The 21,540-nt window shown below is 47.3% G+C and overlaps 5 protein-coding genes across 7 annotated transcripts; 4 read left to right on the top strand and 1 right to left on the bottom strand.

Annotated features, from left to right (window-relative positions):
• Nucleotides 1-191: 191 nt before the first annotated feature.
• On the top strand, nt 192-641 carry BDCG_04169 (uncharacterized protein; the record flags this gene model as incomplete). Its single annotated transcript, XM_045419833.1, has 2 exons — nt 192-200; nt 261-641. 2 exons carry the CDS (start codon nt 192-194, stop codon nt 639-641), a joined length of 390 nt encoding a protein of 129 aa, XP_045276052.1.
• A 1,426-nt stretch (nt 642-2,067) lies between these two features.
• Nucleotides 2,068-2,478, top strand: BDCG_04167 (uncharacterized protein; the record flags this gene model as incomplete). The annotated part of the gene is made up of 1 exon (XM_045419832.1): nt 2,068-2,478. One exon carries the CDS (start codon nt 2,068-2,070, stop codon nt 2,476-2,478), a length of 411 nt encoding a protein of 136 aa, XP_045276051.1.
• Nucleotides 2,479-2,581: 103 nt separating this feature from the next.
• BDCG_04165 lies at nt 2,582-13,140 on the bottom strand. 3 transcript variants are annotated; one of them, XM_045419830.1, is made up of 6 exons: nt 12,102-13,140; nt 9,777-12,050; nt 9,038-9,656; nt 8,938-8,973; nt 8,642-8,882; nt 2,582-8,460 (listed from the first exon to the last, which is right to left on the bottom strand). In XM_045419830.1, exons 1-4 carry the CDS (start codon nt 12,673-12,675, stop codon nt 8,964-8,966), a joined length of 3,477 nt encoding a protein of 1,158 aa, XP_045280776.1. In that variant the 5' UTR covers nt 12,676-13,140; the 3' UTR covers nt 2,582-8,460; nt 8,642-8,882; nt 8,938-8,963. The 3 variants fall into 3 exon arrangements, with proteins under 3 accessions (XP_045280776.1, XP_045280775.1, XP_045280774.1); XM_045419829.1 differs by having other exon boundaries at nt 6,904-8,460; nt 9,034-9,656; XM_045419828.1 differs by having other exon boundaries at nt 6,904-8,460; nt 8,938-9,656.
• BDCG_04166 (uncharacterized protein) lies at nt 3,687-4,619 on the top strand (the record flags this gene model as incomplete). Its single annotated transcript, XM_045419831.1, has 3 exons — nt 3,687-3,782; nt 4,198-4,346; nt 4,427-4,619. 3 exons carry the CDS (start codon nt 3,687-3,689, stop codon nt 4,617-4,619), a joined length of 438 nt encoding a protein of 145 aa, XP_045276050.1.
• A 185-nt stretch (nt 13,141-13,325) lies between the features above and the next one.
• BDCG_04164 (myosin heavy chain) lies at nt 13,326-21,539 on the top strand. Its single transcript, XM_045419827.1, has 5 exons — nt 13,326-14,085; nt 14,157-14,300; nt 14,365-14,549; nt 14,604-20,598; nt 20,671-21,539. The coding sequence occupies exons 1-5, from the start codon at nt 13,621-13,623 to the stop codon at nt 21,157-21,159; spliced, it is 7,278 nt and encodes a 2,425-aa protein (XP_045276049.1). The 5' UTR covers nt 13,326-13,620; the 3' UTR covers nt 21,160-21,539.
• The last annotated feature ends 1 nt before the right edge of the window (nt 21,540 follows it).

Raw genomic sequence — 21,540 nt, 5'->3', positions numbered from 1 at the left:
TTCTGCTGCCTTCATGATATTAATATTTTATCCCCTCCGTTATAGTGCTGTTTTCTATTAGCAAAATGAACCATGCATCTTGAGATCGATGATCATTTTCTACTCCATCTCCATTGTCTGCCACATACACATTCCTTCGCGTTCCTTGAATAATTCAGGTTCCGATATTCACACGCGTCAAACGGCTTGAAATGTCCACTGTAAGTGCATCGAACTCCCCCCAACAGATCAACTTTTGAGTTAACATATTACATATCTAGCCTCATAAAAGAACCGGATATCAACAATCCGAAAATGGCATTCTGCAAAGCGGCATGTATGCTTGTCCTTCAGCCTATCTCGTTTATCCACCAGATCCTACCGGTCGCCGTCCTAGCCAGCACGCCCTATTACAATACGTTTCTCCCGAAGACCGTAGAAACCACGATAATCTTCGTTTGATTCAAGAACAGCTGTACAACGATGCCAATTCCTCAAGAAACACCCAGCGCTCCGGAGGAGCTAACGAAGGGTATCGGACTATTTTAAATGAGCCTTCAGGCCCAAAAGGTCATTATCCTGAAAAGCGGACTGAAAAACACCGGTGCAAAGATTCTCAAGCCGGGAAATCCAACGACAAGACGCCCGAGAAGAAGAAATGAAAGGTCCGTTATCCTAAACTTTAGCACGGTTTGCCTATGGGCCTGTTTCCAAAACTACTCTTCACATGGGTCTTATTCTTCGCTCTATCCACACCGAGATGGTCCGAGTGCAGTGAAATGCTCGTTCAAGAGTCGCCAAAGTAGCCCTGTTCGCCTGTCTTAACAAACACACTCCTTGGACTTCGATGCTATTTCATTTTTTTACTATATTGATACCCATCGATTAATTTTTGGTGTACTCTTTCACTTTTCGTTTTTTACAATTTTTGCGTCTTCCTCTTTTGAGAGCTTGCATGTCATGACTTTGGATTTTTATTCTTTCTGTTACTGAAATTTTAACGGGTAATGATAAAGAAAATCTCATCAAACCTCTTGTTTGCCGATGAAATTACTAGTAGAGTGTGTTTCGCCCTCCTCGAAGGCGTTTTGTAATTGTTTTTGGCTGATTATTTTCTCTTTTTATTTGCACACGCGAATCTCTGAAATTTTCAAACCTGTTCTGCTGTATGTATTATTGAGTTTTGTTCAAAACTCCTTGCGAAATGTGTTTTTCTTTAGCCTGCTGTGGTTTTCAGAGTTACTCCTGAAGAGTTGATTCACCAGGATAAGGCTGCCTAGATTGGTGCAGGCTGGAATACGCCGATGTCAAAATTTCAACAGAAGGTACTCATATCAAATGCATGTTGCCTGAAATAATTCGACTCCGGTCTCAGATTGAAAATCGGCTTCTCCAAACTGACGTATTGCCATTTCGGCAATCCTTAACTGAGGGATTTTGAGGCAACGGGATTTCTCTCCGCCATGGCACGGAATGTCTTCTGGGACTCGACTCGTGCACCCGGTCAGCCTTAACCAAGTCCCTGGGGCGCAACCCTGTCCTCCAAGGCCACCAACATTGGCGTACCGCCCGGGCCAATCAGATGACTCCACCACTAGGTGGGGCCTTGCCTATCTCCCGACTGACTCAATTACGCTATGCACAGAGCGTACTCCTATCAGTCATTGCAATTACATGGTTTAGAGGATCTACAACAGCCCAGTGCGTTAAGACATTTATGGCTTGGAATGTTTTGGGCGCCGGCTCCTTCTGATCTCCTCGGCATTGTGGGCTAAACGTGACCTACATGGCGGGGCGATGCACTGGCCTAGAATTGCCCTTCTGCTACGAGCCCTGACTGGAAGACTAGCTTGTTCTTCAGGCATACATGGCAGGTCATTCCGACATGTCTTTCCCGCTGCCTTGTCCATGCTTAAATATGCCGTCGTTCCCCTGAATTCATCTCCATTTCCTTTCCTTTTCTTTTCTTCATAACATTCTCAATGATTCCTCTTTACTACCTACATACCCACCGAGAAAGCCCACAAACAAATATATCTTCTCGAATCCTCATATTTCAAACTCGACCGCCTCTTCAAATTAATAGCCATGCCATACGCAACGCACTGGATTTGCGGAAACTGCAATTTCGGACCGATGATGATCTCAAACTACCCTTCTTGCATCAGTTGTAGCCATCAGCCATGCTCCTGCTGCACATACGACACCGTTGACGGCTCAACCCTGCGAACTGAAAGCCTCTCCTCGTCCGGAAACCTCAGAACATTGGACCACATGCCCTCCACCGATTGCCACCTTAATACCTATACAAACCCTTCCCTTCCACTACCGGGCGCCACTAGAGAGATGTTAGAAGACCTGCAAGCCTCGATTATCAACCGCGCTACAGACCTCTACATCTGCTGCTCATGCGGAGATGGCCCCAAGGTATACCAGAACCAGGGCCGCTGCGTAAATTGCGACCATGATGTTTGTGGGTACTGCACGCATATCAAGTAACTATTTCTATCACGAAGATGGCTTTAATCCAGAAGGTACTTTATCCCATGTCTAAATCTGGGAAACTTCAAATTCTGACTGCTTTGGCTTGACAGAAGTTATTGTTGGCAGGCCCGACATACCTTTCGATTTGTTTGCATTTTAGCGGGCATGTCCAGCGATTTTTGTTATATTTAGCGCTTGAGCATGCGATTTGTATTTTGTATTTTGGATATGTATAATGACTGGATTTCTGTTTTTGTTGTTCTTTTATTGTATGCTGTTTGTTATTCATTTTTCTATTCAACTGCAGTGTTGTTCTTTCAATGTTTGCATTTTGCTTTTTTAATGTCGCTGTTTAGCCGCATAGGGTAGGGTTGCATTTGCGGCCGGGACTTTTCAGAGATTACTTTTGAGCTTTATTTTTCGGGTTTTGTATTTTAGATCATTGGCATCGGAGCTTTCACTCTGGAGGCATCAATTGAAGCGGTTTTGCAGTTAAGAAATTACTCAAGTCTTCTTCTGCCTTTATATTTAGGCAGGAGTCAGCCCCAGAATGCCTTGTAGGCTAGCCTAGCCCCGTTAAGTTAGCGGCTTATCCATGTCCGGTGGACCTTGAGCCTAGTCATCAGAGTTAAACGTGAGGGAACAGACCACGGCTAAAGAAACCACATCCCAAAACAATAATATGGGCCTTCTGGTATGTCCAAGTGATTTCCCTCCCGAACCTCGCCTCGAAAAGAATCATCCCTTCGAGAGAAAAAAACTAAAAAAAGAAGAAATATATTTGTGTTCGCGGTTTAGCTCTTCCTCGCTGCCTGGAGGGCAAGGCCGTTCAGACGACACCATTGGCTTAGCCGCTGCCTGCCTCTGAGCCCTCAATGATATCACTGTTTGCCTAGCACTGATATCCAAAACTCTCCTCTGACTTCCCCCAAAATCATTTTGATGTTAACTTGAGACCAAAATAAATTGGCTCAATTTATTATTTGCCTGTTCACGTTCCGGGTTGATTATGCTACGGTTATCAGCTTCCCCTCAACTCCTGCAGACAACCCCTGAACCAGTTGACCAACCAAAAGGAACAAATAAAAATACCCAGGGACAGTTTGCCAATGGGAACCCAGGATACGCAACCAGCAGCAGAAATCGAACTATCCGTCTGAAAGAGTTCTGCAAATGGAGAGACGGTACCCCCGCAACCACATTACCGCTGAGACGAGCTGAAAATGTTCACTTCCCTCCCTTGGGCTGAAGAGCTCGTATTTTTAACTGCGGGTGCGCCTCAGCTGTGGCAGCCAGTGGGAAGGACGGAAGGGTATCGGGTACCTTTTCCCTGGGATGACACCTGAAGGAAAAAGAAAAAGGTACGGGACTACGGTGGTGTGCAGATGTCTGAGATTTTGAAGAGGAATGACCTGCGTGGATTGGCTGACAGTTTAACGGGTTTCACTTGCTTTTTATTTTGTTTTTCTCCAACTGTTCCTCCCATGAACGCCGTGTTTTATTGATAGACAAATGAATTTTTAAATTACCTGGCGTTTTTAAGAGCAAGGCTACCTGTAAGACATTTCTCTGCTGAGATAGTACCTGCGTTTCTCATTTGGTTGGCATGTTTTCGAGTCTGCTGGTCTCAGGAAGTCGAAGTGTTTGGACGTTGCGGTGCTTGTAATGCCGGGGCCCCAGAGCTAGCCTGTTTGGGAATGCGGCTTAAAACCCCGCCGGGCTTGGTTCGATTAGGGTCAGGCTGCACCCCGTGACCACGCAAGCCCTATCCCTGAGATTGCTTTAGTCTTGGCGACTCTCTTCCGCTCCGCGATCAAACGGCGAACGGCCAAGGAACGGCAGAATAGCGGCCTGGCCCCGGTAACTGGTTGGGCACAGATTTTGTAAGCTGACCTTCTTATGCTTGCTTCCCACTGGTCGCCCTGCATGGCGCACGCGAAGAGATGAACATCATTGATGCTAGCGAACCTGATTTCCAGAAAGGCCTATACCGGAATCATATGTTAGAACCTGGGAACCACTGGGGTATCCGTACGAAGGATCGCTATGTTAACGCCAAAAAAGCTGAAAAAAGTGTAAAAAGACAACAACATGGGAATTCCGCTGGCAGGCCGCAGGTCACCTGCGCGAACCGTTCCAATATGACCACAGATTAGCCTGGCGGAAGAGTGGACTAGCCACCAGGCCTGATAATTATTCAGAAATGGCTCGTATGTAATTGGCGAAAGATGGTTAACGATCGCGCCTTATTCTGCTTAGCCTTCTGATTAGTTATCAGGGACAAGGGGTGAGAAGTTCGACGGAATGAGGCTTCTCAGAAAACCGCTCATAGTAAGTCTCATCATACTCCTCCCATCAGCCGCGCGAGAAACAAGGGCCTTACTTCTCACCAACGCGATCTCCCGCCCCATCGCCCCCGCATATTTTGACGCTACTGACGTTTAATGTAGGGATTGTTGATGCCATGATCACGGGACATTTTCTAGAAGGCTTTAGCGGCCTTCTAGCGCGGGAGTAGCGGCTTTTTCAGGGATCAATGCACTCGATCGATCCGGAGTGTGATCAAGCTTGCGATCCCAGAAACCAATCTTTGGGTGGAATTATTCAGTGCCAAGGATTTAAAGCAGACGAAGACCCGTATCGTGGTCAGCTGTGCGTCTTTCTGACGTGCCGTGACCCGCCAGCCAGGGGATTCAAATCCATGAACCCCCTTCCATCAGGCTTCTAGAAGCCTTCCCGCGGAGATCAGACCGGTGCCCGACGAAGACTCCATTTGCCCTGTTATCTTTCCTTGTCTCTCACTCCCAGGCCATACCAAGGAAATGCCTCTCCACAGATAGATGGTTCCTCACAGCCCCTAGTACCCCGCATCTCCCTCATTCGCCAATGGCGGAGAACTGCGATTCCTCAGGTCCTTGTTCACTGATATCATACCCTCTCCAGTGACGACAGGGAATAAATTCCGCTGCATTGCGGGTTATGACGAGTTATTGGTCAGGCGTAAGATTCATTGCCCCAGTCATGCTCCTCGAAATCCGGTCTGTTTGGCGGACCTTATGTTTCTCTGTTCCGTACCGGTTGCCCAAGCACAGTACCACCTAGCCCAACCAATCGATATCAAAGGAGCCGATATCTTTCCCATTGGGCAGCAGGTACTGCTTGGCTTCCAATTCTACCTCTTCAACCATTAGCCTGCTTGGAGGACTGTGGCATGCACATCCTGTTGACGGTTACTGGATGAGGCGCAGCAGTACGAACGGCAAGTTTCACCAAATCACAACACCGGCCGCAACATCGGTCACAGCATCAGAAGAACTTCAAAGCCCCCAATAAATGAAAAGCTGACGGCAATGTATTTAGTGCGCCCAAAGGCAGTATTATTACATACGGCTCGTAAAGGGAGACTATAAACATGCCAGCCTCCGAGCTGGTTAGCCTCAGGTTTTGCACCGCCACATATCATTCTAACCACCAATCCCAATCACAGCCCTAACTTCGCACCATCAGCACGTGCAAAAAGAGAAAAGAAACGAACCGACGGGCAAGTAGAGGGCTTTTCTTATTATTTTTTCACCGCAAATCCTGGCAGGTTGTGCACGAACGATCATGTCAGGCAATTAAAAATCTGGCGTCTGCTCGCCTGCAAAAAGAAAACCGCCCCTTGCCTGATTAAAGTCCACACCTCACTTTCAAACTGGTCGCTCCCCACCGGTGAAGTCTCTCGAGTCGCAGCCTCCTAGATGCCACCGGGAAATGTCATGTCCTTACTCTAACGCTCAGCCAAACAAGCCCTTGTTGTACCGTATATAGTCTCCGAGCTATACAATCTGTCCGGAGCTCGGTAAACTCGTAAAAAGCGGGCGCCGGATGTGTCATACTACCTTCCCATCGGCCTCCCCGTCACGACAAAAAGGTAAACCGGCGTAAATTCTCATTCATCCACCAAACTTATATCCACCTTCCATACCGGGACACTTGATGGGCTTCGGCTCAGATCTGCCTCAAGGAAAACGCCTTGGGGTCTAGTTTTGACTCAGCATTCTTTGCATAACCAAAAAATATATGGGGAAATACGGCTTGGTTCAAGAACTAACTGACCAATGATCCTGTGAGATTCTCCGGGATTTTGATAATGCGGAAGGCAAGTGAAGCTAGGGTCCACAGTAAATCAATCATACGTGAAACAGACCAGTTGACTAATGGGAGGGAGTTACATCACAGTCATTCACTCTTGAACTCTTGATATATGTTTTAGCGGCCTTGGGCGTGAGTCACTCCGCTAATGACAAAGCTGTGCATCGAGTCTTAAACTCATTTTCCGTTCATGTGTCCCTGACACAATCGATCGATTGTTTCCTTTATTTTTATATCTTTCTTGCGTTAAAAAGAAAGATAGAAATAAAAATTGCTTTGAATAGTTTCTCATGTATAGATTTGGTCACAAAACAGTTACAACTTGCAATAGCTTCTCTTGTATTCCACCCAAGTATATTTTTATCAGCAGAGTTGTAGTTACGCTAAACTAGACAGCAAAAATAATAAATACAAACACCAACCCTTTTGGCGTCGAATTTGTTAATTTATCATTATTAATGCTGTAGGCAAAGGCAATTTCTCATTTATATAGCCGTGGGATATATGCGTCAAGTTAAGAAAGTGAAAATGTCACATTAGGAATGATGGTTGTAGAATAACCAAACTAAAAACGCGGAAAAGAGGCGACCATTCCAATCCAACAACCAACTCACGTCTACAGGAAATATACAATCCTGTACTGGTCTGTGTTTGCTCCGCTTTTGAGGAATAAATCGAAGAGGTACAGAGTATGTAATGATCATATTGTTAAATGATTGGATATCTGAATCTATTGCTGAATAGTTATAAACATTTCATGCCTCCCACCGTCCTTGCTTCTCCCTTCCATGTTGTCGTTTTTAGTGCGGCTGCTGGCATTTTCATCCAAGGGCGTCCTGTTCCCGAATAAACGGAGAACAACAGCCTCTGTCGTTCAGCTCCAAATATGTAACCGCCCAATATTGGGCGTGGGCGTAGTGGTGGTGCTGTCATCGAAGCCATATTGGCAACCTGTGGGTAGTGTGTAGCACTGTATCCCGCCATGGTACCCGCTCATTCGTGCTGGCCCCTTTCTCACCCCCTTGGTACCCATCGCTTTCTACGATTGGGTTCGGCGAACTCTGAACTCCCACTAGGTACGCGCCATTTTGTCTTCTTCCTTTTCCCCCTGCCGTTTCTCCTTTTTTCTCCCTTTTTCACTTAACCAGCAGAAACAATGACGTAAATAAAGTGGAATAAAACCTGTAGATGCAAGATCTTAACGGGGAAGGAAAGGAGAAGAAAATTTCAAGCCTTGTAGACTAGAAGTCTTAGTATTTTGCTGTAACAAAGATAAAAGCCGAGCCAGCCACGCTGAAATGCGGAATGCCTATAAAAGCGTCATCCCTCAAGAGAGAGGAAGAACATAAGAGAGAGAAGAATGTGGTACTGGCAAGGTTGCTGAAATATTTCGTTGGAGAAAGGAATAGAGAAAAGTGCTGTGCGAAACAGCTAGTAATCCAAGGGTATAGGTAGGGAATATATGTCTGGGATTTCATATCCACCCATCATTTTTTTGTCTCTGGGAAATTGATTGCCTCCCATCGAAAATTATGGGATCTCGCACAACCATCTCACCTGTTATAAAGGAGGAGCGGCAGAAAAATCGGCCTGCAAATGAATATAAAGTCGTATGGTTGTTGTAATGGTGTTCATGTATAAAACCAGATGATCGTAAACCAGTCTACAAGGCTAGAACTCGGGAAGGGTCACGTAGAAACCGTCTACGGTAACCGGTAACTTCCGTCGCAATAGTGTTGAGATCTTTCACCTTATCGCGTCGCATATCGCTGATGGTCTGTTTTAATCCGGCAACGTACTCGTCCCGTTCTTCAGGAGTCTTTCCTTCTCTGAGGGAGCTCATTTCAACAAGTATTCTGTCATCTATGAGGGTTAATATCGGTCCTACGTCAGCTTCCGAGCACTGCCAAAGGGATAAAAGGGGACCGGGAAACATTGCGGGATATATAGTCGAATGAACGAGATAAGAGAAGTGAAGGGTGGGGAAGGGCTGCAAAAATGTGGAAACATAATCAAATTCTTGAGCTCATCTTCGTCGACGCACCACTCAAGGTCATATGTCGAAAGTGCTGATATTCGCACGAATGGTCGTTACAAAATCCGCCTGCGGCCTCGTATGGACATACGTAATTATGAGGATCGATGTTATGGCTGTAAGTTAACGAGCGATAGCCACCACTAACATCTTCAGTGAAGCGAGGGTGATATCGGTACGCCTTAAATAACCTTAACGGACTCCTGTAAGGGGTAAAATAGCGATGGGCACGCTCTGCATCCTCTTTGGCCTATTGAATACTTTAAAACTGTCCAATGGAATCTGAAGGGGCGAGGTCTTCATACCTTGGGAGAATCCGGACCGAGGTCAGTCACAGCGCCCTGGGTATCTACAGTTAGTGTATTCTCATTTTGGGATAGAGAGTATGAGTCGGCAGGTACATGCTCTACTTCATCTGGTAAAACAAGGCAGGGCGAAGTTTGAACGAGACCGGGTTGCTCTGGAGCAGGATCCGGTTCGGGAGGTTCGTATCCATCCGATCCAGATGAAGATCCCTGGTAACTCATTGAAGCTCCAGAGTTATCAGGTTTAACCACGGGAGGAGCTGGTTTATTCTCCAAACCAGTGTGCAAAGGCTCAGGAGAAACGCTCGCTTGAGACGATCGCTCGCCCATATCAGTGATTTTTGATTTTGCAACGGATTCAGATCGAGATGGGGCTCGCTCTTCCAGTGCCTCGGGGTCTTGTGTCTCTTCTTCTAGGTCCAACATATCTTGTGTGCTTCCCATCGACTCGTCCATGGCGGAGCTAGAGCATGTCGTCCCATCATCTGCAATGTCAGCTTGGGAAAGAACGCTAGTTTCCTTGGGGGGAGACATTCTCATATCTATCGCTTCTTGGGATGTCTTTGGGACGGTCTCAAAACGCGGGGCCGCCATCTGCTCCCTAGCCGACGGTTGGATTGATGATGTGGAGCCACGGTCTTGAACCACACCACTGAGAGCTGATTCTTGATTGTTTAATGCAATCTCAGCAGTAGTTTCCTTTGAGGTGGGTTGTTGGGCTAGAAAATTGTAAACCGAAGTGTGAGTTTCTCTGACAACTAGAACAATACTGGGGGCCGATCGCGATAGGCTGCGAGGAAGTGCGAAACGGTAATCGCCATTTTGGGAGTAGAGCTCACCTTGATCATCACACATATCTTCATCCTCATCTGCTTCTTCCAGGCGGTCCTTAGTGGCTTGGAGTTCCTCAATAGATTGCCCAGCGGTTTCAATCCCGAGGGATTCTAGTTCTTCAATGAGAAGACGTTTTCCGGCTTTTCCCTTCTCGATTTCGGCCAGTAACCTTTGTTCTTCCTCACGAAACTGCCGCAACCGCGCTTCGGATCTTTGTAATTCAGCATCAAGTACGGGAAGCCCGGATTCTATTTCTCTTTTGCGCATGAACTTCTTCCGTATCGATTCAATATGCGTGGGGTCAAGCGAGCCCTGCGGTAGAACTGACTGGCTACGAAGGGCACCATCAGAATTTAGGGTTGCTTGGATTCCCGAATTCACTACCTTCTCCGGACTGGTGGAATGAGCCTGTGAATTCTCGGGTTGGCTCGAGGGTGGCACAGCGAGTTCAGTTTCTATCGTCGGCTTGCATTGAGCTTCTGGAGCAGCGGAACTGTTCTCGTCGGCTGAGGTTGTAGCCGAGTGCGCTAAGGCTCCCGGTGACTCTACTCGACTTGCAGATTGTTTTGCTTTCTTGCGCTGCTCATACTCTGCTATTCTCTGGCGCATGGCCTGGAGCTCCGCGTTTAGATCGTCTGGACCCTTCCCTCGGTTGCGCGGCTGTGGTGTCGATACTGCCGGAGTGGAACGATGGGAGTAGTTCCGTGAAGGGAAGTCGGATAGGGGAGGAAGATCTCGGGTTAGTAGTTGATTCGATGTCGAAGTCCTACCCGATCCGACGAAAGGGGATTCGGCTCCGGGGCCCTTTGGCTCAGTAGTATCATTATCCGAACCATACATGAATTCATCCTCACTTATGTCAATAATCACCTTATGTTGGGTGCTTGAGACACTCTTTTCTTGTGCAAATTGAGTTTTCTGGAGTGCGGGGCTCGGCTCATCAGTGAAGTCGGACGCCCTTGGTCGTTTTCGGGGAGCTCGTATCTTTATCGATGATGGCTCCGCTGATGGGATGGAGTTATTACTATTAATAGAGACTTCTTGGGTTTTAGTAGGTTCAGAACTAGTCATGAACAATCCAGGGATGCGAGCGTTTGACGGTGGCTCGGGCGCAGGTGGGCGGCTAGGCAACGGATGGCTTAGGGATGGTAGAGGTTGGGAGGACTGAGATGGGGACGTGGAATTTTGCGAGCTAAGAGTCAGGCTGTTACTGGCCGGAAGTCGTTGGGCAACAGCCGGAGCTTCAACAGCTGACCGGGTTTGGCTTCTTCCAATTCCTTGTTTTTTCAATTGTTCCATTCGTTGCCTAGCCAACTCCGTCTGGGCCTTATTCTTCTCCTTCGCCCGAGTCTCGCTGGTAACCTGGGGTGGCGACTGTGAGGTTGGCATTCTTGCGGTGGAAGGAATATCGTTAGCAGGGACTGAGGGCGATTTTTGCAGTGGTATTGACTTCTTTGGGTCTTCAGACTTGGAAGACTCTGTAGTACTCGGAGGCTTTGCGGCCTTATTTGCAAGCATTCGGGCAATTATATCCTTGCGCTCCATAGGCCTGCTTGAGTCTGTAGTGAACGTATTTGATATTCCTTGTGTCGGCTGGTGGTTCGGTATCCTGGGTGCCTCTGGAACAACTTCACTGTTTGGGCCTTTGACCAGCGCATCGGGAGCTGAACGCGAGACAGGCGTCATAGCAGCTTCAGCGTCGGAATCGGGAACGACCAGCGGCTTTGCAGCTGACATGGGCTTCTCTTCTTTTGACTGATTAGTGGTGGCGTGCTGTTTGTTTCGGGTGGACGTAATTTTGAGTCCAATCTCATCGTAAAGCCGTTTGAGAATAACTGGATCGATGCCTTCGTTTACAAGTTCATCAAATTTGATATTGTGGGGAGCTAAACCTAGTAATGCCCCCTGTGCCTGGACTCGTAGTTGCGCTGGGGACTTGCCATATAAGGGGTATGTCCGGCTTCCATTAGTAGTTATGTCTATTTTATCACAGGAAGCGGGTGACTGGACGGAAGAGACAGGCAATGATTCGCGAGGGCTTCTCGCGTCTTCCATCGGGACTGTGTGGTGGCCCCGAGAGCCTAATTTATCCTGAGCACTTTCCCCATGGACAGCAGATGTGCCAGTATCTAAATCGGCCGGTCTCATATCCTGGCCAGAGAACCCAGCGGAAGTCTTATTTGGCTGGGGAAATTGATGCTTTCCTAGCTTGTTCGAATTTCGGGGGCCTTCAGGAGGTTGCTGACGCGTGCTGGATGAATGAGAAAAAGAAGGTTGTCCTGCGCCATGGTCAGTTGGATGTTGCCATAATGCAGGATGAGCGCAAATACCCTGAGCACCAACGTCACTATACCGCTTCGGTTTTTCATTTGGCCGATGTGGCTGTAGATATGGCCCAGCAATGTCCTCTTTCGGTTGATGGTCTTTGTACCCATATGACTCTGGTTCCTCTGCTCCTATCTCCCCATTGCTTAGCTCACCTTCCTCTCTGTCACCAAAATTCGTGGATTCCGGCGATTCCATTGGGTCCGAACCTTCGGCCGTAGCGGCCGTATCATTTTCTTTTATTGTAGCACCCGTGAGGGTTGGAGGTAAGTTTTCAGCTAAACCATTTTGTTGGGGTTGAGACGCGATGGCCTGCTGGGGAAAGCCCACGGAAGGAGGAAAAGGTGGCACGAAGGGAAAAGGTGGCGCAAAAGGTATGGGCAAGTTATTATTACCCGAAAAACCTGGAATCTGAGTGCTTGACTTAAAGCTAGGGTTGTTGGTCGAGTAGGATTGAGGTGGTGGGTGGTAGGCATCAGAACCCTCACCTAGCGCTGACGAGGGAGGATCTCGAGGCCATTGTTGAGAGGGGTTATAGTGACCACCGAACGAAGGGGTAGGGGGGTAATTCGATGACATATTGAGAAGATGTTCGTAGTCGCTGGTATACAAAGAGATGGGATATATTATATCACGGGCGGGCTTAGGATGGGTGGCTGGTTGATATTAAAGAGATCCTTTAAGCCCTTCTGTAAATGTGAGTAAATCCGACCCAAGTCGCAATAAAGATGTTGAATGTGTATTACGCGTCAAGAAGAGTGAGAAGCGGCAGTAAATACCACCAGTCTCCAATCGTAACATCACACACCGCACAGGGGGTGATTTTTGTAGTCGGAGAATGAAAACGGATCTTTTGGCGAGAGCTAAATGGTCGATAACCTGGAGAGGTAGTTCATCAAAATAAATCTAGCCACATCACGAAAACATGCGTAGCGATTAGACAGTATTGCACCGTAAATGATGTACTCGAAGCATGAGTACGCCTGGTGTCGAAAGCAAGCCGTAGTACAGAGAAAAGAATTTGGCGATGATGGTTAGGAGAAGATGTGGAAGTGGAGAAGAGAGGAGAAGGCGGTTGGATTTTGGATTGCTAAACGGAATAAACCGGTCATGTGACTTCCCACCAACGACCTTTGACATTTCCAAGTTTGTTTGGCGCCCAGCGCACGGGCCACCGCAACCCCGGCAGCCGCAACAAAGTAAACAAACACAGCAACTGCTGCAGCTTGGATGAAGTCACTCAACAGCCCATAACAACAAAAGTCAATAATATTACAACAATTGCAACAGTTACGACTTACCACCAGAAACGATTGTTTCTCTGGGATGAAAGGAGAAGGCTCTTTACTTTATTCTTTGCTTCTGATGCGTTGTTTTCTCTCTTATTTCATTCGTTTCTTCTAATATCTCCAACCGATTTAGCTACTTCGCGACCTGGATCCTTGACAAGCAGCTATATACACGCGCCATAGAGAGAACTAACTCGAACTCATGAGCTCTGTCTACTCCTAAAGTAAATCGAACATGGCTCCCCTTCCACAGAGCCCTTCTTCTAGGCGTATCAACCCGTTCAGTCGAGGTTCTCCGTCTCCTTCCCCGCACTCGCCGCAACCAGCTCCAACCTCATCTCTAGCCAGTATTAGGCCTAAGTCTGTTGCGTTCACCACCTCGGTTCCAACAGAGCAATATATGCACAGCCGTAATGCGTCATTCTCACCCATGAGCTCGGGGACATTTGTATCCTCACATGCCAGACAGCGCTCAAGTTCAAGAAGCAACTTACCAACCTCGAATACATTTGCTCCGCAATTTATAAAATCGGAAGAGCTACGGAGAGGCGCTGATCAGATCCGTGGGATTGAGGGCGATAATGACTTTTCAGGAAAGAGATATGTTTGGTTGAGGGACCCGGAGAAGGCTTTCATTCGGGGTATGGTCTTGGAGGATGACCAGAATGGACGTTTATTAGTCCAATGCGATGATGGCGGTGTATGTTGAAAGGTTTAAGTTGGAATTACTGTAGTACGGAGTTTGCATGCTAATAATTTGGCTTTTCCTAGCAACGTGAGGTCGATGCCGAGAGCGTCGATAAAGTCAATCCTGCGAAGTTCGATAAAGCGGACGATATGGCTGAGCTAACCCATTTAAATGAGGGCTCTGTCATTCACAATTTGCATACGCGCTATAAATCAGACTTAATATACGTAAGAAATATCGCGGTTTCTGTGTCTATACATCGGTGAATTATATATTAACGGGAAGGTGCAGACGTATTCTGGGCTCTTCCTGGTCACTGTCAACCCCTACTGCCCATTACCCATTTACACGAACGAGTATGTGAAGCTGTATAAGGGTCGGACACGGGAAGAAACACGGCCACATATCTTTGCCATGGCAGATCAAGCATTTCGAAATCTTGTTGAAGAGAGGCAGAACCAGAGTATTTTAGTCACGTATGTTTTTCGGGCGCCTGTTTCCCGAGGTATGAGTAACTGACGTGCGTACAGTGGTGAGTCTGGAGCTGGCAAGACGGAAAACACGAAGAAGGTCATTCAATACCTTGCAGCCGTTGCATCCTCCTCAGATGGCCCACAAGGCCGCTCCGCCAACAAACAATATTCCAACCTTTCTCAACAAATATTAAGGGCGAATCCAATCCTTGAGGCGTTTGGTAATGCTCAAACCGTGAGAAATAACAACTCCTCCCGCTTTGGAAAATTCATTCGAATTGAATTTTCACGAACCGGCCAAATCTGTGGCGCCTCCATCGATTTTTACCTCTTAGAAAAGTCTCGTGTCGTGAAGGTCAATTCCCAAGAACGAAGCTATCACATATTTTATCAACTTCTCCGTGGCGCAGATAAGGAACTAAGACGGCATCTTCGGCTTTATGACCTTGATATCGAAGATTTCGGGTACACGCGGGATGGAAACGACTCTATTTCAGGCGTTTCCGACCTTGATGAATGGAATGCCCTTATGGAAGCCTTCGATATCATGAACTTTTCTGATAACGATCAATTGTCAATTCTTCGAACCGTGGCTGCAGTTATGCATCTGGGAAACGTCACCGTCACCAAGGAAAGCCTACGCGCTGACCAAGCGACACTGACACCCGAAGGATACGAAAGTGCTGCAAACGCTTGTCAACTTTTGGGCATCCCAGTTGATCCCTTTGTGAAGGGCCTGCTTCACCCTAGGGTAAAGGCTGGGAGGGAGTGGGTAGAGAAAGTTCAGACCCCTGAACAAGTACGGCTTGCTCTCGATGCGCTGGCAAAAGGTATCTACGAACGGGGATTTGCCGATCTGGTCATACGAATTAACAACCAACTTGACCGCAGTGGTACATCAGGTGAGGATAGCTACTTTATTGGGGTTCTCGATATTGCCGGCTTCGAGATCTTTGAGAGCAATAGCTTTGAACAGCTCTGTATCAATTATACCAACGAAAAGTTACAGCAGTTTTTCAACCACCACATGTTCGTCCTGGAACAGGAAGAGTACGCCAGAGAGCAGATCGAATGGCAGTTCATTGATTTTGGAAAGGATCTTCAGCCCACCATCGACCTCATAGAGCTACCAAATCCAATTGGTATATTCTCCTGCTTGGATGAAGATTCCGTGATGCCAAAAGCCACTGATAAATCTTTTACTGAGAAGCTTCATTCGTTGTGGGATCGAAAATCCCCAAAATATCACCCTTCTCGCCTCACCCAGGGATTTATCCTCACCCACTACGCTGCGGAAGTCGAGTACTCTACTGAGGGCTGGCTAGAGAAAAACAAGGATCCTCTTAACGACACGGTCACGCGACTGTTATCTTCGTCAAATGATAAACATATCGCCAATCTCTTCGCTGACTGTGCCGATGTCGACGAAGAATACGGAGTATCAAAGAGCCGCGTAAAGAAAGGACTATTCCGTACCGTTGCCCAAAGGCACAAGGAGCAACTTTCGAGTCTCATGGCTCAGCTACACTCTACACATCCTCATTTCGTGCGTTGTATTTTGCCTAACCACAAAAAGAGGCCCAAACTGTTTAATGGTCCATTAGTACTAGATCAACTCCGCTGTAATGGTGTACTGGAGGGTATTCGAATTGCTCGCACTGGATTTCCCAACCGCCTTTCATTCACAGAGTTCCGGCAGCGGTATGAGGTTCTTTGTCCGCGAATGCCAAAGGGATACATTGACGGGCAAAACGCGGCGAAAATCATTATTGAGAATCTGGGGCTGGACAAAGCTATATATCGTATTGGTCTGACAAAAATGTTCTTCAGGGCTGGTGTGCTTGCAGAACTCGAGGAGCAGAGAGATACTCTCATACGCGATATCATGACAAAATTCCAGTCTGTTGCCAGGGGATTTGTGCAAAGACGTATCGTAAGCAAACGGCTCTACCGTACGGAAGCCACCCGTATCATCCAGCGCAACTTCCACGTTTACCTTGATCTAAAATCGTCGCCATGGTGGACATTGTTTGTACGGATGAAGCCTCTTCTCGGAGCCACACGAACTGCCGGGGAAATAAAAAAGCGCGACGAGCAAATCAGGAAGCTTGAGGAGAAGGCACGAAACGACATTGCAGAGCGCCAAAAATTGGAAGACGAGAGGAGGAGGGCAGACATCGAAGTGCAGCGGATAACGAAGACTCTCGAGAGTGAGCGGGCGCTGGCGCTGGATAAAGAGGAAATTTTCAAGCGACTCCAACTTCGGGAGATCGAACTGAGCGAAAAACTAGCTGGCGCGATCACAGATCAAGAGAGCTTGGAGGATCAAATGGATAAGTTGATCGTGTCCAAAAAGAAGACGGAAGAGGAGTTGGAGCTTCGGCGTTCGCAACTCGAGCAGGCTGCCCAGATAATGAGTCGCCTGGAGTCGGAGAAACAAGAACTTCAAGGACGAATCACCCAACTTGAGAACCAGTTACAAGATATTGAGAATAGTCACAAAAAACAGGATGGCGAGGTTGACAAATTATCTCATGAAATCAAGATGCTCAATAGCCACCTCAGCTTGAAGGAACGGAAATTACAAGATCTCGAAGCTAAACTTCTTAAGACCGACCAGGACCTCGACATCAAGCTAGCAGATACGATCAAAGAGCTTCAGTTTTCAAAAAAGCAAGTGAAAGATCTCATAGAAGAAAATAGATCAATTCGTCAGCAGATTTCTGATTTATCCTCCACATCGACCGGGTATGAAGAATTGGTCCGACGAAAGGAAGGGGAGATTTCCATCCTTCGTGGAGATGTGAAGAAATTTGAGTCGGAGAAGAAATCCCTGGAAGCCGAAAAGCAAACTCTTGCAAGCCGACACAGTGACATGCAGCAACGGTTCCGTGAACTCCAAGCGCAAACCGATGCTATGATTTCGGAGAAGAAGAACCTGGAACGTGAAGTCGCAGATGTTAAAAAGCTACTAGAAGCCAAGATATCCGAAGATGCTGAGGCCGGACAAAGTCGCAAGATGCTTGATCAACAAGTTAAAGATCTCAAGGAACAGCTGTATGCCGTTCAAGCCGATCTTAGCCGTGAAAGACAATCAAGAGACGATGTACAAATGCTCGGTGAACATAAATATGCGCAGCTTCACCAGGAGTTTGGAAATCTCAACGAGTCGAAAATTACTATTGAGAAAGAAATGTATATCCAACAAGACACATTACGGCGAGCCACGGAAGCGCGAGCAGCAGCTGAGACGTCCCGCAAAGAGTTGCAGAACGAGCTTATCAAACTACGAGAGCGTTTCACTAAAGTTGAACGCGCACATTTGGATGCCGAAACCGCAATTGAAAAGAAAATTGTGGCGCAAGCGAGCGAGCGACAAGCAAGTTTACGACGAGACCTTGAGGCAAAAACCAAGGAACTTGAGGAAACCGAAAAGGAGCGGGCTCGCCTTGCTGTGCAGGTGCAAGACTTTACTCGAACCATAGCCGAGTCTGAGGCATTCCGGATTCGTCATGACCAGCATAAGGAGCGCTTGGAACGCGAACTTGTGACTATCAAAGGGAGGCTTGCTGCGTCGGAAAATGATAATAGGGCCCTGCTTAATAAAATCCAGCAAAAGAACCTTGACATTGCTCGCTCAAATTCCCGAGCTAGTGACACGCAACGATCGAGAATGGTGCAAATCCAGAATGAGAAGACTCGGCTAGAGGAAGTCAACAAGCAGCTTTCACGACAGCTGGGCGATTCTCAGCTATATATCACCGCGCTGGAAAAACAGAAGGAAAAGTTGGCTCTAAGTGTCGAAGATCTCAACCATGAAGTTACCAGAGAACATAAGGCCACCCGAAGTGCTGAGAAAGCTGCATCAGCGGCCAATATACAACTTGCTGAGGCAAACAGAAATCTCGAAACCGAAAGGCAACTAAGGACCCAAGCCCAGACTAACACGCGAAAACTTCAAGCTTCAGTTGATCAAGCGAATAAAGAGCTTCAAGATTGCCATCACCAGCTGATGCTTCTCCATAAAGTATTTAACCCTGAAGCAGACGAAAATCCCAGTTCCTGGGAAGCGGTCAAACCGAGCTTGTCGAAGAGCGTCGACATGGCGGCAGTATTGGAGACGGTACAAAACAAACTTAGAGTTACCGAAGAGAAATGCACTCGCGCTGAAAGCCAACTGGCTGAGATGCGCCGACGCCACGCAGATGAGATGGCTGAGCTTGATGCGCGATATTCCTCTTCCAAAAGGGCGCTGCTTGAGGAGATCGATCAAAATCAAGTTGCCGTGTCGCGATCGCCGAATCATTTCAGGAAGAATTCGGAACCTGTCAAGCGCTACTCGAATCCTTCGACGCCTAACAATCGCCGGTTTAATTTCAATGACTGTGCTAATGATTCTGCCCGATCTGACAGAACCGTGGACACTGTGGCTTACCAGAAGCGAATGGATACTGCTGCTGAAATTGAGATGCTTCAAAATCAACTGCAACTCACGGAAATGCAGAATCGGCATCTTCAAAGTCAGCTTGAAAGGTCCACTCCGGCACGGGATTCGTGGCAGGATGAAAGCCCTTCAATCCGAAGAATGCAACTGCTTGAGCGTGAAAATGGGCGCCTTCATGAAAAGCTTGATGACTCTGCCAAGAAAGTATCTGCGCTGGAACGCAGTATTCAAACTGGAGAGTTGAGTCTCCGAGACGTCCAAGCCAAATCTCATGAAGAACTCTATGATCTTCTGAACTCTCAGGAGCAGTCGAGAAAATCACTGCTCCAAGCCCACAAGAGTGCACTAGCTGACTTAGCAGATGCCAAAAGCCAGTTCGACAAGCTCAAGCATGCGAGGGCAGGCCTCGAGGTTGAGCTTCGGGATGCTACCTCTGAGTTGAAGGAATCACAGTTTGCCAGGGAACAAGATGCGGCTAGTCGAGCCCAATTACTCCAGGAGTTTTCAGACCTCCAAATCAGACTAGATGCTGAAACTTCCAAGGTCGTCGACTTGACCTCCAGCCTCGAACTCTACAAGAGTCGCGCCGATGAATATTTTGGGAAGCTTGAGCAGGCTGAAATCGCTGTCTTGAAAGCTAGTCGTGCCGAACAATTCGCCAAATCGCAAGCCAAGGAGGCAGAAGACACTTGTGCGACAATCATGGCAGAACGGAAACAAATGGACAATCTTGTCGAAGACTTGCAACGCCAAACGCAGTCTTATGAAGAAAAGGTCGAGGACCTCGCTGCTGATCTCGACGCGGCATTACAAGCAAAGAGGAGGCTGCAAAATGAATTAGAAGACTACAGAAGCCAGCGTGCCATGGACATTGAAGACAAGGAAACTTCCTTGGAGCAAACGAGGAAGAAATATCAAATGGAATTCTCGACTTTGACAAATGAGCTCGAGATCGAGCGTGAGAATGTGCTCCATATCCGAGGGGAAAATGCTCGGTTGCGAGAAGAGATCGAGGAGCTCCGGTCTAAGTGGGATGACGAAGTCTTGAACAGCTCTACCTGGGCTAAGGAGAAGTCGCGGCTGGAAATGACTTTACAGGATGTATCTATTTCACGCGACGAAGCGGTTAATGCGCACAACGATGCGCAGAGCAAAGTAGTTACATTACTATCCCAAGTACGCGGTCTTCGAGGGTCAGTCGATGACATTTCCGGTGAACGCGACGCACTGCTTAAAGAGAAGCGAACTCTTGAAACACGCCTCAATGAAGCGTTGGATCGCTTGGCTGAACTTGCACAAGGAGAGAATCCTTCGCTCCGCAACGCCGCCGAGATGGACCGAGAGCTCCTTGAATTAAAAACAAAACTTGCCCAGCAAGAAGACTTGTCTTCAGCTGCGATTGGAAAGATGAGACGAGCTGAAGCCTTGGCAACTGAAATACAGAAAGAAATTGTGGCTGAACGTGAATCAACTGCTCAGCTCTTCAAGGAAAAGGCTGCCTTGGAGAAGCAGCTCAAGGAGGCGCAGTTGAAGTGCGTCGATTTGGAAACTAAGGGCTACTCCTCTGCGAGCCAGGATGTAAGGTTTCTACATAAGCGTATCCAAGAGGTAGGATATCCCATCAAAGTAACATGAATCACATTTAAGGTATCCCGGAACTAATATGCATATTTGATATAGCTTGAAACCCAGTTGGATGAACAAGAATCCAAGCGGAATGCTGACCAACGATTGGTCCGCAATGTTGATCGCACTGTAAAAGACCTTCAATCCCAGATCGATCGCCGTGATAAAATGAATACACAATTATCAGAAGATATTTCCAAGTCCCGCGACAAGATCGAACGGCTCCTCAAGACCATTGAAGAACTTCAATCAAGCGATTCTGAAAATCAACTCCAGGCCCGTCGGGCTGAGCGGGAACTACGTGAAGAGAGAGAAAAGTCTCTACGACTTGAGCGAGAGCTGGAGGCTTGGAAAGGGTTGCGGGTTGAGAGAGGCAGCGCAATGGGTCGCAGCGGGACTATGCCTACGTTGAGTGAAATTGGTGATCGATTCGGTGGAGCCAATGGCAGTCGCCGAGGTAGTGGTGTCTTTGTCGGTCCGGGGCCGAATGGACCTATTGAGGTTCCTCAACGGAAGTTGAGTAACTCCAAAGGTTTCCTATAAACGGTCGTTTTGTGCCCCTCTTTTTCTGTTTTTTTCTGTTTTGTTTGTCAATTTGAAGATTCGTCCTCGTTTGTTGATTGGGTAGTATGAGTTCTATTTGCATGTTGGTTCATATGGATTAGTAGGACAAGGCGGTTTATGTTGCCATGAATGCATGAGATACGTGATGAGAAAGACGGGTAGTATGGTTTTCTCCGGGAGCAAGACAGTTCTTTAATCTATGTTGCTTTTCTTATTGTTAGCTGGTCTTTATATAGGCGCTGATATAGTTTTGTTTGATGGTTCCCTGAATTGATCATATATGATTTTAGCGCATATGTAAATACATACCCATTCATATTAGAATTGTATTCTTTAGACTCGAATTAGAGTGTGATTGAT

This window comes from Blastomyces dermatitidis, assembly GCF_000003525.1.
Source record: "Blastomyces dermatitidis ER-3 genomic scaffold supercont1.4, whole genome shotgun sequence".
Lineage (NCBI taxonomy): Eukaryota > Fungi > Ascomycota > Eurotiomycetes > Onygenales > Ajellomycetaceae > Blastomyces > Blastomyces dermatitidis.
This window is presented reverse-complemented; position numbering and strand designations above follow the sequence as displayed.

What these genes read in the sequence shown, in the direction of transcription:
- BDCG_04165 (XM_045419828.1), bottom strand. Translation starts at nt 12,675, where the DNA reads ATGTCATCGAATTACCCCCCTACCCCTTCGTTCGGTGGTCACTATAAC. An exon ending in AGATATGTGTGATGATCAAG is followed by an intron (nt 9,657 to 9,776) that starts GTGAGCTCTACT and finishes ACAATTTTCTAG; the next exon opens with CCCAACAACCCACCTCAAAG. An exon ending in TCGACATATGACCTTGAGTG is followed by an intron (nt 8,461 to 8,641) that starts GTGCGTCGACGA and finishes TAACCCTCATAG; the next exon opens with ATGACAGAATACTTGTTGAA.
- BDCG_04164 (XM_045419827.1), top strand. Translation starts at nt 13,621, where the DNA reads ATGGCTCCCCTTCCACAGAGCCCTTCTTCTAGGCGTATCAACCCGTTC. An exon ending in TCCAATGCGATGATGGCGGT is followed by an intron (nt 14,086 to 14,156) that starts GTATGTTGAAAG and finishes GGCTTTTCCTAG; the next exon opens with CAACGTGAGGTCGATGCCGA. An exon ending in TACATAAGCGTATCCAAGAG is followed by an intron (nt 20,599 to 20,670) that starts GTAGGATATCCC and finishes TATTTGATATAG; the next exon opens with CTTGAAACCCAGTTGGATGA.